Raw genomic sequence first — 16352 nt, 5'->3', positions numbered from 1 at the left:
CGATTTTGAGAAGACCTTGGCGGTGCATAACCTTTGGATGAGCTCAGGGACTAGGGGCAACGAGTATTAATTTTTGATTGTGATACTGTTCAATTCTCTGTAGTCGATACATTGTCTTAAAAAATGATCTTTGTTTTCCACAAAGAAGCAGGAGAGGTAGAGGACCGGATGAACCCTTTCCTAAGATTGTCATCAATGTATTTTCGGAGGACTTCTAATTCAGGCTCAGAGAGTGGGAACATCCTCACAAATGGTATTGCAGAACCAGGAAGAAGCTCAATGGGGCAATCATACAGCCGGTGAGGCGGTAGGGATTCAGCCCCCTTCTTGTCGAAGACGTGCAGGAAGTCTCTGTAAACCAGGGGGAGAAGAGTGCTGTCATCTGTGGAAAGGGGTTGAACCGTCAAACAGGCTTGTTGTGGAAAACAGTGGTGTAAGCAATAGGGTGAGCCGAAAGACACAACTTCAGTGGACCAATCAATCTGTGGCTGTTACTGTCAAAGCCATGGTAACCCCAAAATAACCGGAAAAATGGGGGAAGAAATCACGTCCAGCCGAAGATATTCCTGATAGTCTGCTTCGGTAGTGGCCAATATGAGGGTGGTCTCATGGGTTAAGGGAATGGTAAATGGCTGGGGCTTCTTGCATAGTGGGATTCCATACTCTTTGGAGAAGTGGATGTCAATAAAGCAGCTGCAAGCCCCAGAGTCAATAATGGCTGCTACTCAGATTATCCTTCCCGGTATCTGCAAAGAGAGGCATAGAATGAGATGAGAGGATTTAACAACATACAGTGAAACAGATTGGGGTTCGATCCATTTACTTGGCCTAATGAGACATCCCTGAAGAAAGTGAATCGCTCCACCACAATACAGGCATAGATTGTTCAGGCGACGGCGTTGATGCTCTTCGGGTGTGAGGGGTGCACGAACTAAGTGTGAAATGGATGAATGAAATGGATTATTGCAAAGTGTGTGCTCTCCAGCTGCTCAGCATTGCTTGGATAGGGAAAGAAAACCCACACTGTGCATACTCCACTTGTTTAAGAAAATAGATGCGCTGCCATGACGCTAAGAAAGAGTATCCAAGCAAAGTAATTAATTTGGTAAATACCACTATTGACAGACTTTGGTAATTAACAATATTGCATTAAACCCAGAGGAAAGGGACACATTTTTTTTCCTGAACTATAAGCTGCAAAATTAGGTAAGAACTTGTAGGTTTTTAACCTTGAAAACAGCTGGGGCCTCATTCAGTTACCATCTCAAGTTCACCTTTTATAACATTTAACATGTTACTGCTGCAGCTGTCCCTGCACCCCCCTTTCCTGAGTCCGCACTGTGACAGCAGGCCGGGGATCTTCTCCACGCACTATCACACAGAGTTCTGTGAATGGGAAACTACAAGTACCGACAGCCTTTGTGGCTCTCGGCTTGTAGTTCTCAATTAACTAGCAGGGCGCTGTTGATATGGACTGACGCATTTCGTTTACTAAGACATCACCTGGGGTGACATCCAGTCCATTGTGTGTCAGATGCTGTTTTCCTGCTTTTTTATCGCTGCTTATGATGTAAGTGTTCTACTTTTTTAATAAATATACCATATATGGTTTTACGCTATGTGGAGGCTTTTTTTGTGTTTTTATGGTCCTTTGGAATGCACAAAGGTATCAATTGAGCGGCGATGCTATCATGAGGTGGTGATGTATGAATCGCTTACCTGAGTCCACACACATTGGTAAGCGCAATACCCGTCTTTGGTGGTGGATCAATTTTTTTTTTTTTATAATCAAAGTTTTATTTCATTTATATAAATACAACAATTATACAACACACTATACCCCTACGGTCCACCCAAAAAAACACAAGCACAAACTACACCATTACATTACATCATTCCACAGTTACCCCCACCTATCCCATCAATCCTAAACATAGAAAATGAAAGAAAAAAAAAAAAAAACCCACGCAGAAACAAGAAATTTTCCTTTTTCCCTTTCCCCTCCCCTCTCCTTAGTAATCTCCTTCTCCCTTCTCTCCCCCCCCCCCCCACCTCCACCTCCCTTCTCCCTCCATTCTCAATACTAATCATTGATCTATCCCTTCCTCACACCTCAATACTAATCAGTGATCTATCCCTTCCTCACTCCCACCCCCCCATGTACGTGTATACTGTAGGTGCAAAACAAAGTAAAATTACCCCCTTCCTTTAATTTATTGTGTTCATATATTACAATTAATTATTAGATAGTGCAAGTGGTCTTAATTAACCATGTGAACCCCCCCCCCTAATTATCACTTAAACTCGTGTCATTGTATATTTTAATTTACCTCAACCAAAATCCCTGTGAGAAAGAATTTAAATATTAATTATTCAATTATTAAATGGTGCATAAGGCTTTGTTAGCCAGTGTCAAAAAAAATTTTTAAAAATAGGGTGTTTCTCCCTGTGACAGACCTAGCCGGGAGAGAGACTTTTGGAGGGGACTGTATGCTAGCCTCTTGCCGATCGATCGGGGGCCCTTGCATTTGGAGGAACGCTGCTCTTTGTGAGCTGTATGCCTGGGGACCCTGGATTTGCCATATTGGAATAGTGGCTGATTCATAATGCTGGGACAGATACTGTTACTCCTAACAGTATCTGTCCCAGCATTATGAATCAGCCACTATGCTGATGTAAATTCCAACACCTGTCTGTCTATTGTCTGCTGAAAATGTGTATTGTAAATAAGTCTACTATGGGATCTAAGAGTCATTAGATCCCCATTGTTATTTGTGTTAATTAACTCTGCTATTGTGTGAAGAAGAGTCTATGTTGATTGTGCTAATGTTGATTGGATTTTCTGAACTACAAGACGGCCAGTCTGGCCTAACGGTCATGTCTGAGTCATCTAGTCTGTCTAAAGGGATTAGTTAATTAGCTCATGTTAATTAGGTTAATTAGGTTACAGCTGTATTGTTAGTGTAATATGAGCAGGAGGTCTGCACCTACACTTTGAGTGTATAAAAGCCTGTATTTTGTCAATAAAGATAGATTCCTGGTTGAACTTACATACAGCCTGCCTGGTGTTTGTTCTGAGCTATCACAACTGGGTTAGAACGGCACATAGCTGTAGTTCTAATCCCGGAACATTGGATGACCAAACCATCAGACGTTGCAATCTGATTCATTAGCTGCAGAGGAGTGTCGGGAGAGTGGAATCGAGCGAGCAAGGGGCTCGTTACACTCCCCACCTCACACTCGTGTATTATTACGGCCCACTTGCCCATTGCAGAGCTGAAGGAGTGGGAAAAGAAAAAAAAAACACATCCCCACCCTCCTTGCGCAGGATCAACATAGGAAAAAATATATCAATATATAATGTTTCTTTCCCAGGTCAATCTCTTTTTTTTATGCATATTCCTAATGACTGTACCATATCCTTTCTCCCCTATTCAATAGTGTTTCTCTCATCTTAGCACACTGTTCCCATCTCGCCCATATCTTTTCAAATTTTCCTTTTTGGTCCTTCACTACATGGACCCACCTCTCCGCTTCCATTATTAAGTTGACTTAATTTCTCCATTCTGTTACCGTAGGACCCCGAGCTTGCCTCCAGCACTTCGGAATGAGTTTCTTCGCTGTATTTAATAAATGCAGAGTTATACTTTCCCTATAGATTTTGATGGGCCCCGGCTTCCCATGAAATAGGTACTGTAAAGGCTTAAACTCCAGGGGATCAACTGTCAGTCTCTCGATCCATGGGGCCACTGATTCCCAAAATAACTTGATTATTGGGCATGTCCACCACAAATGGAGAGAGGTACCTCTCTGTCCACAACCTCTCCAGCACCTATCACTTGTTGTTGGGAAGATTTGTGCTAATTTAACTGGAGTCCTGTACCACCTTGTCAAAAACTTATATTCCATTTCTTGCACCTTGGAGCTTATGGATGTGGTAAACGTTAATAAGATTGTTCTTTTAATTTGTTTATTTGTCCATACCTGATCCAATTCCCTCTCCCATTCCCTTACAAAATATGGGGTTGTCTCTTCCTGCCCACTAAGAATCACTCTATACATCTGTGATAATATATGTCTAGATTCTGGCATTTGTACACATTGCCTTTCAAACGCAGTGAGTGAGTTCATGGATCTTATTAAGGTCTTTATTTTATTGAAAAAACTCGTCATTTGATGGTATTTCCACTCTGCCAGATATATCGTCCCGAATCTCGGGACCATTTCTGTCAAGGGTAATAGGACTCCACTAGGGGCGAACTTGCCACACTTGGTGTCCCCGTCCCAGCCCCAAGCCCCCAGATACCCCGTCTCCTCCCCCGGGGGGGAACCAAGGGAATCCCTCCAGCGGAGTCAGAGGGGATATCTGGGGGCGTATTTACCTCTCCTGTTCAACCTATCCCACACCTCCAAAGAATTCAGTGTTAATGGTGACGCCCACTGGGAAAGCCCTCTCAGAGGACCTTGGATCCAAAGTGCTCCTGCCAAATTTCTCCCCGCCATTGACATTTCTGCTTGGACCCATAGTTTTTTCTGTGCGTCATGACACCAATTCAGTATCCTGCCAGCCGACCACTGGCTGAAAAGAATGATACCAAAATGATACCTAAACCTGCAGGCATCATTCTGGTATAACCACTCAAAGTCGTGAATGGCGTACCTGAAGACAAAAAAATGTTTAACAATAAAGCACATGTGGTATCCCGTACTCAGGAGAAGCAACAAAATGTATTTTGGGTGTAATTTCACATATTCCCATGGCATGTTTGAGCAATATATCATTTAGTGACAACTTTGTGCAAAAAAAAAAAAAAAATTTGTCTCTTTCCCGCAACTTGTGTCACAATATAAAATATTCCATGGACTCAACATGCCTCTCAGCAAATAGCTTGGGGTGTCTACTTTCCAAAATGGGGTCATTTGGGGGGGTTTTGAACTGTCCTGGCATTTTATGCACAACATTTAGAAGCTTATGTCACACATCACCCACTCTTCTAACCACTTGAAGACAAAGCCCTTTCTGACACTTTTTGTTTACATGAAAAAATTATTTTTTTTGCAAGAAAATTACTTTGAACCCCCAAACATTATATATTTTTTTAAAGCAAATGCCCTACAGATTAAAATGGTGGGTGTTTCATTTTTTTTTCACACAGTATTTGCGCAGCGATTTTTCAAACGCATTTTTTGGGGAAAAAACACACTTTTTTAAATTTTAATGCACTAAAACACACTATATTGCCCAAATGTTTGATGAAATAAAAAAGATGATCTTAGGCCGAGTACATGGATACCAAACATGACATGCTTTAAAATTGTGCACAAACGTGCTGTGGCAACAAAATAAATACATTTTTAAAAGCCTTTAAAAGTCTTTACAGGTTACCACTTTAGATTTACAGAGGAGGTCTACTGCTAAAATTACTGCCCTCGATCTGACCTTCGCGGTGATACCTCACAAGCATGGTGCAATTGCTGTTAACATTTGACGCCAGACCGATGCTTGCGTTCGCCTTAGCGCTAGAGGGGTGCTTTTTTTTTTTCTCTTAATTTTTTTTTTGCTTTTTTATCTCATTTTTAAACTGTTCCTTTCATTTTTTTTTTTTTAAATCATTTTTATTGTTATCTCAGGGAATGTAAATATCCTCTATAATAGCAATAGGTAGTGACAGGTACTCCTTTTTTGAAAAAATTGGGGTCTATTAGGCCCTAGATTTCTCCTCTGCCCTCAAAGCATCTGACCACACCAAGATCGGTGTGATAAAATGCTTCCCCAATTTCCCAATGGCGCTGTTTACATCCGGCGAAATCTAAGTAATAAAATGCTCGTAGCTTCCGGTTTCTTAGGCCATAGAGATGTTTGGAGCCACTCTGGTCTCTGATCAGCTCTATGGTCAGCTGGCTGAATCACCGGCTGCATTCTCAGGTTCCCTGTTGAGACAGGAGAGCCAGAGAAAAACATGGAAGACGTGGGGGAGGCATTCCCTCCCACTGCTTGTAAAAGTAGTCTAGAGGCTAATTAGCCACTAGGATTGCTTTTACATATAAGCCCACCGCTGGCTGAAAAGAATGATACCAAGATGATACCTAAACCTGCAGGCATCATTCTGGTATAACCACTCAAAGTGGTGAATGGCGTACCTGAAGACAAAAAAATGGTTAACAATAAAGCACAGTAAAAGGTAAAGTATAAAAAATTGCATACCTGAAAAGCAAACATGATAAAACATAATAACAATAAAACATTGCAGAATAGAATACAGTAAAAAAGAGCAGAACGATAGAGAGAGAATAGAGAGAACAATAAAATGACAACTATTTTTTTTTATCTTATATTTTTGTTTGTGTTTTTTTTTTTACAATTTTTTTGTAACTGTAACTTTTATAACTGTAACCGGTTCCAGGTTCGGGTCTCTCAAAATGCGATGGCATCTTGGGAGACCCTGTGAAAGTGTGTCTAGTCTGTGCAATGCTGTACCCTACGCGAATACTCAACTAGTGTGTATGGTAGCGTTCAAAACATTCAGAAATGCAAAGACCAGGATTGTCAGGACAGGAGGGACAATAATAGCGGGTGTCACGCCTATATCCGCGCTTGCTGCAGATACGTCATCTTTTTGGGGGGGTTCGTTGGGTAGGGGTACTCGGGAGGACATAAAAATGCCTCTCATGCAGCCGCCTGCATTTGGTTGGGGATGTGAATGGGGGAAGTACGGGTGCTGCAGAAGTGGTGGGTTCCCAATTAGGATTGGCGAATGCAGCAGGAAGGGCATTATGGGCACGATGAGCCTTTGTTCGTCTTCTTGGTGGCAGCGGGACACTACTTGTGCTTGCCACCTCGCACTTATGGGACTCGCCACGTCACCAAGTGTTACTGCAGTGCTGGTTTGACTACGACTGGGGTGTACTAGGCCGCTGGTGCTTGCCAGTTCACCAAAACGCTACCCAAAAAACTGTTAGCGATCGCAGGGATCAGGCCTGACTCTGCGAACGCTGCAGTTATGCGTTTAGTGTTTTGTAAGTGATCAATCGATCGATACTGCACTTGGCTGGGCTGGGCCGGGCGGAGGGGCAAAACGCAGGTGCTAGCAGGTATCTGGGCTGATCCCGCTAACACTGCGTTTTTGGGAACCCTAAACTGCTGGGGATGCTAGTATAAATCTGATCGGATCAGATATTGATCCGTTCAGATATTATACCACTAAGGGAGGTGTACGGTGCGTGCGTGGGTGTTAGCGGTACTGGCGCTAACCTGACGCTGCCTGGGGCTGGTGCTTGCCAGTTCACCAAAATGCTACCAAAAAAAATGTTAGCGATCGCAGGGATCAGGCCTGACTCTGCGAACGCTGCAGTTTTGCATTTAGTGTTTTGTAAGTGACAATGATCAATCGGTACTGCACTTGAGTGGGCTGGGCTGGGCCGGGCGGAGGGGCAAAATGCAGGTGCTAGCAGGTATCTGGGCTGATCCCGCTAACACTGCGTTTTTGGGAACCCTAAACTGCTGGGGACGCTAGTATAGATCTGATCGGATCAGATATTGATCCGTTCAGATACTATACCACTAAGGGAGGCATATGCTGCGTGCGTGGGTGTTAGCGGTACTGGCGCTAATCTGACGCTGCCTGGGGCGACGCATATCACCGCCGGGTGATCAGGGGGCTAAACCTTTATTCGGTAATAAACGGCGGGTGCCCTGACACTATAAAAAATAAACGAACTAACCAGCGTCACCCGTAACGGTTATACGGTGATCAGTGGTGAAAGTGTTAACTAGGGGGCAATCAAGGGGTTAAAACATTTATTGGATAGTATATGGGGGTCCCTGACGCTATAAAACGCTGACGGCGAACCTAAATATTTAACTCCCTAACTAGCGTCCCCAGCGACACTAATACAGCGATCAGAAAAATGATCGCTTAGCGACACTGGTGACGGGGTTGATCAAGGGGTTAAAACTTTATTAGGGGGGGTTAGGGGGGTATCCTAGACCTAAAGGGGGCTAACACTAACTGCCCCACCACACTGTCACAAACTGACACCATGCAATAATTAAAAAAAAAAAAAAAAAAAACTGCTTGGTGTCAGTGTGACGGGGGGGAGGGGTGATTGGGGGGGAACGGGGGTGTAATGTATGCCTGGCATGTTCTACTGTGTGTGTGTGTGTGTGTGTGTGTGTGTTTTTCACTCACAGTGATGTCTTCTCTCCTCGGCACCGGAACAGAAAATACCAAGCCGAGGAGAGATGACATCATTTCCTTTGCTGCTGTTTACCATACAGCAGCAAAGGAAGATTCTCATTGGCTGGGAGCGATCGCGAGGGGGGGCCACGAACGGATCGCTCATCGCTCCCAGTCACAAGCCGACCGCCTCGGGCACAGGGGGGGGTCCGATCGGACCCCCCGCTTGCGGGAGGCAGATCACATATTTGTACGTGATTCTGCCTGCCCGTGCCATCCTGCCGACGTATATCATCGTTAGGCAGTCGGCAAGTGGTTAAACATCCTTCTCTAAATTCTTCCAATTTTCTAAATGTTCTAACCAAAAAATTAACAGACCCTTTATTAGGTGTATATATTGATGCAAAAGTATATCTAATCCCATGCAGTGTACCCTTCACAAATATAAAACGTCCCTCTGGATCGCTTTGCAGGGTCACCGTTTTCCATGGTTAAGATTTCCATTAAGTTTTCTTCTTAAACGCAATTGTGACCCCTCTTGCCCTTGCGATTGGTGACACTGCATGGTACCATTGATTCATTATATTCTGAGGTAGACTGGGGATAGAACTGCCCCTAAAATGGGTCTCTTGTAAGAAGATGACATCAGCCCCATGGTGCTGCAATTCCACCCAAAGGCGCCCTCTCTTATTTGGTGAACTCAATCCCCTTACATTATATGACAGAATTTTCAATATGGCAGTCATTTATTTTATCCATAGGACTCCCCATACCAGCTCTTTAAAATTTTCCCCTTGACCCTGTTCTCTGTCTTCCTTTCTGCTAATCCTGCCTACCCTGTTACCACAGTGACACCCAACATTAAACACAAACCCACAAAAAAAGAAAAAAAAACAGCTCATCATATATACCATAAAAATAAACCTTACATAAACCTCTTACATACCAAAAACCTCCCACCTAGGAGTATATCTAAAAATCGGGGAGAGGGCCTATGCAAGTAAACACCTCTTATGCACCAGTCACCTCCCTTCCCTGCTTTTAGCAGGTTAACTAGTCCCCTCAATTGGGGCTGACCTATTGTCCAAAAAATGGTCCCCATTCCCCACCACACACCCTCATATGTTCCCCCTTGCTCCCGAGCATTAGCTTACAGTCCCCTTCCTAGGTGAAATAAGAAAAAAAAAAAAAAAAAAGAAAAAAAAAATTGTCTCTTCGGGACCCCTCTCTACTTAGCCCTTCATCAACTATCTAGGTCTTCTTTGGGCCGTGCCCACATTGGCCCTTTTCGGTACTTCTTGCCACTGTTCAGACCGCTGTAGGGGGGGGCCCTAAAAAAATGTATTCTCCAATCTGTAAAATCCACCATAGGAAGGTCCAGTTTCCCCACAAATGATTCTAAATCATCCTTCATTCGTAATGTAGATGTAATGGGAACCCCCACCGATATTTAATCTCTGCCACCCGTAGGGCTTCTAGCAGTGGGCGGACTGACCGTCACTTGAAAAGAGTCCGTCTTGATATATCTTGGTACATCTTGGTATATTTAAACCTTCAAACATGATCGTAGGCTTGCTACGGGCCATCCTCATTATACTCTCTTTCACTGCATATTTATGCACTTTACAAATAACATCTCTGGGTACTTCAGCCTTTGTACTATGGGACGGAACCCGATGTATCCGGTCTATATCTATGGTATTTGGAGCTTGATCCCCCATAATCTGTCCAAAAATTTTTTGTGTTATAGGAACTAATTCTGACGTTGTAATTGATTCAGGCAGTCCTTTTATACAAATGTTTTGTCTTCTGTCCCTATTTTCGTACTCGTCCAGCTGGTCCCTATAGGAATTTAGTACCTCCTCATACTTTTTAATGGAGTCTTGAATATCCTCTACTGCGTGTACAATGGTCTCTTGTTCATTTTCCACTTTCTCCACTCTATGCCCCAAGTCCCTGATGTCCTCCTTTAAACTTTCCACTGCCTGCAGGCATGATTGTTCCACCGCATTAATTAGCTGTTGAATATAATTTTTAGTAGGAAGGGCCCTCAAAAGTTCCCAAATGTCCCTCTCCGAGTCCACACTCTGTCCATTCAGCCCCTGAGACCTCCTATCCCCCTTTTGGGGACTCATCTGGTCATGCATCAAAGTCTGGTTATGTACAAGCAAACACTGACCTGGGTCCACTTCTGTTGCTTTTTGGGAGCCCTGCATAGGACTTTGATCTAAATTCGAGGCTGGGGCTTCCCCTCCTGTTACCAACACGGTCTCTGTGCCTTGTGTCGCCTCTAATGTCCACCCATTAGCCTCCAAGTGATTCATTACACCCAGGTCCTGTGCTAGTGAGCCCTGCTTATCAATGTCCATCAATGGGTGTCCTACACCAGGGTATAATTGGCCCTATTCCTTAGCCCCCACTTCTTCCCCGTTCCTCCTGGGGCTCCAACCACCACCCGGAGGGCTTTGTTCAGGGGTTTTCCTCCCCCTGCCTGCTGTAGGTGAAAAAAAACAGCTCATCATATATACCATAAAAATAATCCTTACATAAACCTCTTACATACCAAAAACCTCCCCCTAGGAGTATATCAAAAAATCGGGGAGGGGGTCTTACCATACACGGCGGGACCTTCTCCTATCGCCTGGGTAGCCAGGTTCTTCGTCGGGAGCCCCCGCTCTGCTCTGTCTGTGCCGCCAGTGGCGTTCGCTCCACTCCGCTTCCTTGCGTCCTGCCTCCCTGCTTGTCTTACTTCCCCATACTCGGAAGCTCGGGGCGACAAGTAGGCTCGGATACCATCCATTGAGCTGCGTCCCCTTCCCGCTGGCTGTAATGCGGCTTGTCTGCAGGTTGTCATCTTCAGCTAACCCGCCGCTCGGACGGTTGTTTGTAAGGTTAGCCCGGAAACGAGGGGAATAGCGGAGCTCTCGATCGGTCCCTCTGGGCCACAGTTCAGCTGGCTGCTTTTCTGCTTCAAGTCGGCCTGTAAAATCCACCTTAGAGCAGGGAGGGGACTAAAGCATTCTCTCACACACACTACTCCACAGCTCAGATGATTGCTGAGTGATCAGCCTGGGAACACGGAGGGGGGAGGAGCACTCACTCACACACGTTCACTCATTCAGGAACCCTGGTGGTGGATCAATTGAGCGGTGAATACATTTGGTTGTTTCATATGTGTTTCATATGGACTGTCAATATTGTCATCCACAATTATTCTGATCACATTGGAACATTGGAACTTTTTACCTTGGATTTTTTGTATATGAACTGATTTTTTTCCCTTTTTTCCTCCGTTTTGATATTTGGCTCTTAGCACTTTTATTACTATATGATACATGGTTTTCTTGAAATAATACTTTAATGTTTAAGCTCTGCACATTTTATCCACAGCTTACACAGACAACCTGCAAGAGTCATGCATTGCACTTGTGATCACAGATGCAATACTTTACAGATTCCCAATAAAAATAAATGCACATTTTACCTGCAAAAAGATGTGCATTTATTTATTTATTTTTTTGGAAAACGTGAACTTATCCTTTAAACTAGCTGAGGGCTACTAAGATGAAATGAAAGGGGAGGATTTGGGCCAAAAAACACCAGTTTGACATGCCTGTTTTAAACAGGCATGCTGCCTACTGCTTTGTTTCTGTGCATTTACTACCTATGTCTTTTAGACCCTCTATTGCCCCCTATATGCCATCTCATTTGTACAGTACTGTTTTTAGAATATTATTCACATAATTCTAATTTATTAGGACAAAATATAAAATGTATGAGTACAAACTCATAGTGATCAATAATTTATCGTTTTTATTGTTCTGACGTTCACTGAGGGAAACCGCTGATGGGATACTTTGCAAAAAAAATTACACTTTTAGGTGCCTAAATAAGCCTGCTAGTCTTTTCACGGTTTTTATATGCTACATGTTATCATTCTTTTTTACTAACTACTTTACTAGATTTCAGTATTGATTACTTAAGTTGTAAAATATACAGTAAGATTTACTTTAAATTACTGTTTTCCACATTGTTTACACAGTTTGTTATTGTTTGTTAATTTTCACATTGCTTTTTTGTATACCTTGAGATACAAAAAAAATATTTTCTGAATTCAGGCAAATATATATGCAAGGTAAATTTATATCTGCTTTATCACATATAAAAGTATGTCATCATAGAAGGAAAAAATGGGTATGCTTTTTAGTATAATTAGCAAAAGAACACGTTACAAGTACTAGGTTTAATCCCCTTTGACCTGAACAGTACTCTAACATTGAAAATCAAAACACTAAAAATACATTTTCTTTCCTACATCTCTTTCTAGTGATAATGATGAGAAGCCATTTACTAGCAGCCAACCTTCCCTGAATGGAGACGTAAAGCCACTTGGAAGCGATGATAGTTTGGCCGACTATGGTGGAAGCGTGGATGTTCAGTTTAATGAGGATGGTTCCTTCATTGGCCAATACAGTGGCAAAAAGGAAAAGGAAGCCACCGGGGGGAATGACAGCTCTGGCGCAACCTCTCCAGTTAACCCCAACATCACAATTGAATAGAGAAACACATTTTAAAAGGAGCTAAGGTTATAGAGGAAGGAATAGTAGAAGGAACTGGAAGATTCTGAACAATTTATTTTTGTTTGCAAACCTATATTCCAATTTGGTGCTAGAGTGGCAAGTAGTATATTGTAAGTCTCTCTTGCACCAAAGTGGTTGAACTGCTGTTGTTTGTTGGACTGCAACTAAATGACTTGTGCAAAAGCAAAACGGACCAAGAGGAGACAATGAATGGTACAGATCAATATATACTGCAAAGGATAGCTACCACTGTTCTCATTATTGTTTAGGTAAAATTGATAGAGGTAAAAATATGGAACAAAAAAACACATCATGATGAATGCATGTATATAACAAAAAAAAAAAAGAAAAAAAACCAAAGAAAGAAAAAAAAAATTCTCTCTTTCACGCCAAGTTCTGCATTCACATGTGTTACTTTTCTATGGTGTCTTTTCTTTGTATTGTTCTGTTTCTATGTGTTTGGGGTCTTTTGCAATGGACCTTCCAGCTACACAGATTTTCTATGTGCAGCTTGCCAAAAGAAGAAAAAAAACTTAAGAATAGAACAATGTATGCATATATGTTTTCAAATCACCACAACACCTTCTCTCCTCTGCATTTTCTAAACTTATCAGTTATATGCAAATGATCAAGCTAGATTATAGGGCACTTAGGGTTCCTCCCTTGCAATCGCAGAGAGTTCACCCTGGAAAGTAAATCAATTCAGAAAAGTATTATTTTAACACTTCCTCCCATCTGGAACTGAAGATTCATTGTTGATTTGATCTTGAAATTAAACACTCCTCTTATGATCTATATCATCTGTCTTAAGGAAAGAAGGTTACATTTAACATATGGCATCATTCACCATTTTTTTTTTAAATAGCGATATTAATTATGCAGCATTAAAATGTTATTAGCATAGTTCAAACAAGATGTGGCGTAAAAAACACATTTCCTCCATTTGTCCAATTTTAAGAGATTGATGAAAAACACTAAGGAATACACTAAATGCACAGATGCACCATTATATACATAAAAATAAATATACATATTTACCAGCACTGTGTCCGCATTGGAAGAAATGATCGTCAGAAAAATTTCCAACATGCTCCTTTGAGAGAAATCGAATAAATAATTGGCATCTATTGAACGGCGGAGCCCACACACTGATTGAGATTTGGCCTGTCCAGTAGGGAATTTCAATCTGTGTATGGCCATCTTGAAACCTTGTATTTCAAAGAAGAACCAAGTTTCTGACATACCTGACTTTACAACTAAAATCATCTGAAGAAGTGTTTCTTGCCCATAGCAATCGATCATTCATTCATATTTTTCCTTTCATTATTCTAGTGCAATGTGGAAGAATGAAAGGGGACTAAGTCTGAATGATAAATATAAGCATCATGAACATGTTTAGATATGTTGGTTTTCATTTACAATGTGTCTGAAATTGTCTGTGTTTTAGTGCACAAACTGTCTCAAACAATGCAGATTTAGACAAATCCTTTCTCAGACACATTAGCAAACCTAGTTTTTTAAATTTTTTGGGGCCTGTTGTATGAGCAGCTGGAAAGCACATAAGTATAGATGTTGAACATTGGCTCTTGCTGTTTTTTTCAAGATAATTGAGGTGCTCCTTTCCTTAATGTCCAAAGGAGAACACATTTTCTTGCTTCAATTTGTCTTTTCTCAGGGGAAGCTGCATCGAAATGGATAAGGTTCTTACATGGAGATACCTTCCAAGTCACCTTACCTCCCTGTGCCTCAGGGTGCTCCCAAAAGAATAGTCCTTACCTGTGTTTCTGCAATAACACACAGCAGTGTTTTTTTGCCTCACAGGTGGCTGCCTGGAGACCTTAGCAGAATATTTACAGGTAGAAGTGCTTTGTATAGATAAAAAGGTACTATTTTACTCCTGAGTAAACGCAACCCCTATCTGTTACCACACATTTATCTGTGGCTGTTTAATTTTATTTCCTTTTTGTGTGCAGAAGAGGGGGAGAGAAAGGGGAGTTTTATGAAAGCTGTCATAAAAACAATGCCAGGAAATTTTTTTCAAAAAAACATGCAATGTTATGAGAGTTCTGCTAGGCCTCTTGTGGTATTCCTTTACTGAAAGACATAAAAAGTCTTGATGGGGATGAAACAAATATTTACCATGTAATAAAGAAATAGATTGCCCAGAGTTCTGCTTTACTTACTAAAGCAGGTCAGATACAAGAAGTTTACAAGTGCTACCAGCAATGAAAATGCAATGTCCCAGTGCGTATAGGAAACATATAGAAATAGGTGTTGCTACCTTTTATCAGCGGGAAGACCACTTCATGTCTCCCTCATGCTTTAGAGCAGGGGTCTCAAACTGGTGGCCCTCCAGCTGTTGTGAAACTACAAGTCCCATGAGGCATTGCAAGGCTGACAGTTACAAGCATGGCTCTTATAGGCAGAGGCATGATGGGACTTGTAGTTTCGCAACAGCTGGAGGGCCACCAGTTTGAGACCCCTGCTTTAGAGGGACCAGGCCAGTGTCGATAAAGAATGCTCATTTCATGTGCTCCACAACAGTTTAAACTGCTACTACATGCCAATGGCTGGTAGAATATGCTTTACTTTTCAAGTATAGAGTCTTTGATTTGTCTCTAATTTACATCATTAGACTAAGGTCAGAAACCTGAAAGATGACTTTTAAATGTTTGTGATTTGAATTTGGCTTCTTTTGAATATTTTTTTGCACAGGTTAGAAATGAAGAGAAGGATCTGTTGACACTGGTAATGTCTCCAATGGGATACTGTGTTTAGATTGGGCTTAGTTTCCTGGCATTGTTTTACAGTGTATGTAAATAATGTGACTTGATGTTGACCCTCCAGTTCTGAAAATCATAATTAACAATTGTGCAGGGGTTAAAGGGGAATCAAGCAGTGCCAGAGAAGGGGCAAAATGTACCTTTTTGAATGTAAATAGCGTTCTGAAGTTTGTATCTGCCAGTAGAGTATAGGCCTATGTAAGTCCTGTCTATAGCTTAGTATTGTTAAAGAAAAATAAAAACTATATCATGATATAAGTGGACTGCTGTGTGTTTTTCATGTACAGGTTTCCTTGACTAAAGAACTCTAGGCAAATATTTAAAATGAACCTTTGGATCATTTATGTAAAAATAAATCAAAATAAGTCAAAATAAATACCTGAAATTTGCTTTTATTTAATGTTGCATGTGCCCTCTGAATGTTAAAAGCTATCCTGTTCTGTAAAGCTCATGGAAATGTGAGGAAAGATTTAAGACAAGCAGCAGATGACATTGTTCTTCCAATATGATTCACATGAGCCTAGACACTTGACTGGAGCTCAAGAACTGTTCAATAATTACATAAGATCTACAGGGGGTCATTTTACTATAGCGCTGAAAAATGATCCTGCAGTCCCAGAAAATAACGGACAAATAAGGCCAAGTAAGACTTCAACTCTCAGAAACCGAGCACTAATGCAAATGGAAAGCAGCGCTATTGGGGGCAAAAATGCCTGTCATATCACATATGCGGGAATAGTGGAAGTCAATGGGCTCGAACCTGCAAAATCCAAAGTTCTCTCTGAAGGCTTATATGCAAGTTCTTTGCCATA

At 41.8% G+C, this 16352-nt stretch overlaps 1 protein-coding gene across 3 annotated transcripts in view; it reads left to right on the top strand.

Moving 5' to 3' along the window:
• The window catches only part of L1CAM (L1 cell adhesion molecule), a 1396060-nt gene extending 1380125 nt beyond the window's left edge, over positions 1 to 15935 (top strand). For all 3 annotated transcript variants that reach the window (XM_073600356.1, XM_073600355.1, XM_073600354.1), the window contains one exon: positions 12505 to 15935. In XM_073600356.1, the coding sequence (XP_073456457.1) occupies positions 12505 to 12736 (232 nt within the window). In that variant the 3' untranslated portion in view covers positions 12737 to 15935. The remainder of the gene's footprint in view (positions 1 to 12504) is intronic.
• The last annotated feature ends 417 nt before the right edge of the window (positions 15936 to 16352 follow it).

Source organism: Aquarana catesbeiana, linkage group LG09 (genome assembly GCF_042186555.1).
Source record: "Aquarana catesbeiana isolate 2022-GZ linkage group LG09, ASM4218655v1, whole genome shotgun sequence".
Classification (NCBI taxonomy): domain Eukaryota; kingdom Metazoa; phylum Chordata; class Amphibia; order Anura; family Ranidae; genus Aquarana; species Aquarana catesbeiana.
This window is presented reverse-complemented; position numbering and strand designations above follow the sequence as displayed.